Genomic DNA, 3,390 nt, shown 5'->3' with positions numbered 1-3,390 from the left:
CTTAGGCTAGGTTAGGTTCAAGGGTTTTGCAAACTCTCAAAGCTCAAACACGCTATCATTCCCAGGGTGTTCTTGATCCATTTCATCATTAGGGAATCAAAAACCGTAAGTAAACTAATCTGGAAGCCCAGATTGGGGTGTCTACACATAGCATATTGATATTGGAAAACATTCTTAAAGTGCAACTCTTACGACTTAAATTAGTTACTAGATTAAGGTTATCATGGTGATACCTGGTGCCCTTGTATTTCTTTGCCTTATTGCCATTGGGTTACCGAAGAGTCCTTCAGCTCTCTCATACTTCATCAAGTCGGCACAAACAAGGTCTTGTGTATCATTATTGGGAATCAACTTTGTGATACATTTGTATAGGCCTCCAATGACTTCTGGAACTTTGCAAACCTCTGGATCTTTGTAAAAAAATTCAGGATTTAAGTAAAAACCAGCTGCATGCAAAGGCCGATGCAATTGGGATTCCCACTTCTTGTCGATTATCTTAAAGACCTCATCATAGATCTCCTTATTTTGATTGAAGGAATTTGCAATAGTTTCTTTAGCCCGATCCATAGCCTCATAAATGTATCCCATTGGAGGCTTGACTTCTCCATCAACCAGTCTAAGTACCTTAACAAGTGGGGATGCGAACTTGAGGGCAAGGAGCACATTCCTCCAAAATGAGGCCATCAACATAACTTTTTCTACATGTTTTCCTCCTTGCTCTTTTGCCCATTTGCTATTGGTCCACTTCTCTGAAGTAAACATCTTCCTTAAATTTCCCTTTTGTTCATAAACCCTTTGTAAAGTCAAAAAAGCAGTTGCAAATCGAGTTTTCGCCGGCTTAAAGAGCTCCTTCCTTTGGGTAAATTGCCTCATCATATTCAACAAAGAGGGTTGATTATAAATATAACCATGAATCATTATTGCCCTTTCCCAAGTTGTCTTCAAATTTGGTAACTTAAAAATGTCTTCTAACATCAAGTCCAAGCAATGGACGGCACATGGAGACCAAAACAAGTGAGGTCGTTTTGCCTCCAACAACCTCCCTAGTAATTGTTATAAATAAGTGGTGTTAGAAGTTAGAACTAGAAGTCTAGAATAATAAGTGATTTTTTATTGTTCATAACTTCAACTAAGTAAGTAACACAACCAAATAGCAAATTAAAATTCTCACCTGCCGCCACATTTGCCGCAGCACTATCCGTAACAACTTGAACCATGTTTCCTTCTCCAATATGTTCCACCCACCCATCAAGCAATTCATATATCATTTCTGCATCCTTTACAATTCCAGACGCATCCATAGATTTCAGAAACATGGTCCCCCTCGAAGAATTCACCAAAAGATTCATCAATGTTCTATTTTTCCTATCAGTCCACCCATCGCTCATTAGCGTGCACCCATATTGTTCTTGGTCTTTTTTGTGCTCCTCCATCAACTTGTTAACATGTTCTACCTCTTTTTTTAGAAGAGGGACTCGCACTTGATGATAAGTTGGTGGGGGCAAACCCGGACCGTATTGCCCAATAGCCTCTATCATTAGCGCAAAACTATCATTGTTCACAACATTTAGAGGTATCCCACAATCATATATCCTCCTTGCAATAGCCTGATGAGCCCGGTCTTTCAATATTTTCTTATATGGTTCATTCTCATTAATTTTTGGCTGTTTGCCCTTGGCTTTTCTATTTTCCACCACCACCTCTGGTTCAGGAGTGTAGTAAGTGTTGAGAGGCCCTATGTTTCTTGGTTTCTTAGGCTTAGAATGAATAGAAGCGGAGGTTGTGCTTCCGTGAGTAGAAGATTTCTTAGAACGGGGATTATCGGATTCAACAATATCATCATCATCAAGGTCATAATCATCATCATTCATTGCATCATCAAAATCTGGTATACACTTGAATTGACTCTTTGCTTCATCCCTTTTACGTATGAACTCACTCATCTCCTCTCTAACCTCAAGTGGGCATCGGCGACATGCCGCCGTATTCATTTTAGCTCCTCCAGCAAGGTGTTGCTTGATTCTTGACACACCCCCATTTTTTATTTCATTACAAAAAATACATTTTAACTTGGTAGAATTGTGTGGATCAATCTTTTCACAATACTTCCAACCAAGGTCCCTTTTACTAGTATTTTCAGACGTCATCTACAATTAACAAGTACAAATAATACCATAGAGTCATAACACATAGCTGGAAAAAAAAAAAAACTAACAGCCCACTAGCCAAGAAAAAAAAAACAGAGCTGGAGTGGAGTTACTGGAGTGCAGAGCAAAAAAAAGAGAAAATTGCCCTGCAGTGAAGGTTAAAAAAAAAAAAGAAGAAAGAAAGAAAGGAGCTGGGCTACTGAAGAAAACGAAAAAAGAAAGAAAGAATAGCTGGAGTATGGAGAAAATGAAAAAAGAGAGAACAAAAAAAGAAAGAAAGAAGAGCTGGACTAGAGAAAACGAAAAAAGAAAAAAAGAAGAAGAAGAAGATTCGAAGAAGAACCAGATCAATCGGAGAAGAAGAGGAGGAGGAGGAGGAGGTTACCGTGACTACCGTCGCTGCCTGAAGCCATTGTCGGCAGAACCTATCTCGGTCGATCGTCGATCCAAAAGGACCAGAAGATGTCTCGATCGACTGAAGCTGCAATCTCAATCGACTGAAGCTGCTCTGCTGGCTGGGTATGTATCATATGATGGATTAGGGTTGAAATCAGACTTAAAAGAACAATGATTCAGTGCATCGCCACCATCGCCGTGTGTTTTCTGCACCGTAGGATCAATTTTTGGATCACAGACAAAAGGCGTGCGCCTCTGCGCCTTACGCCTTGCGCCATAGCGTGCGCCTTGGCGCCTATTCTGCGTCTTTGGGTTTTCTGCCATAGCGCAATTCGTTGAAGCACAGGACCTGCGCTGCGCTGCGCCTCGTGCTTTAGCGCGCGCTTCGTGCGCTTTTTAAATCACTGCGAATCATCATCTTAGTGGAGATATAGGGGAGCGTACTGATAATGAGAGGTATCAGCGACTTGTGGGTCGACTAATATACTTGGCCCACACTCGACCAGATATTACTTATGCAGTAGGTGTTGTCAGTCAGTTTATGCATGATCCTCGTACTTCACATCTAGATGCAGTTTATCGTATTTTGAGGTATCTGAAATCAGCTCCAGGAAAAGGAATTTTGTTCTCTGATCATGGCCATTTGCAATTAGAGGCATTCACTGATGCTGACTGGGCTGGTTCTGTGGATGATAGGCGCTCTACTTCTGGCTATTGCACTTTCCTTGGGGTAATATGATTACCTGGCGAAGTAAGAAGCAATCGGTAGTTGCCAGGTCTAGCGCAGAAGCTGAATATAGAGCTATGGCTCATGGTGTTTACGAGCTCTTGTGGCTCCAAACTTTGT

The 3,390-nt window shown here is 41.2% G+C and overlaps 1 protein-coding gene across 1 annotated transcript; it reads right to left on the bottom strand.

Annotated features, from left to right (window-relative positions):
- Nucleotides 1–207: 207 nt before the first annotated feature.
- LOC131317432 (uncharacterized) lies at nt 208–2,867 on the bottom strand. The gene is made up of 4 exons (XM_058346988.1): nt 2,704–2,867; nt 2,491–2,662; nt 1,172–2,147; nt 208–1,043 (listed from the first exon to the last, which is right to left on the bottom strand). Exons 1-4 carry the CDS (start codon nt 2,865–2,867, stop codon nt 208–210), a joined length of 2,148 nt encoding a protein of 715 aa, XP_058202971.1.
- Nucleotides 2,868–3,390: the final 523 nt, after the last annotated feature.

The sequence above is a fragment of the Rhododendron vialii genome, chromosome 2a (assembly GCF_030253575.1).
Source record: "Rhododendron vialii isolate Sample 1 chromosome 2a, ASM3025357v1".
NCBI lineage: Eukaryota > Viridiplantae > Streptophyta > Magnoliopsida > Ericales > Ericaceae > Rhododendron > Rhododendron vialii.
The sequence above is the reverse complement of the archived record's forward strand: the minus strand, read 5'-3'. Positions and strand labels throughout refer to the sequence as shown.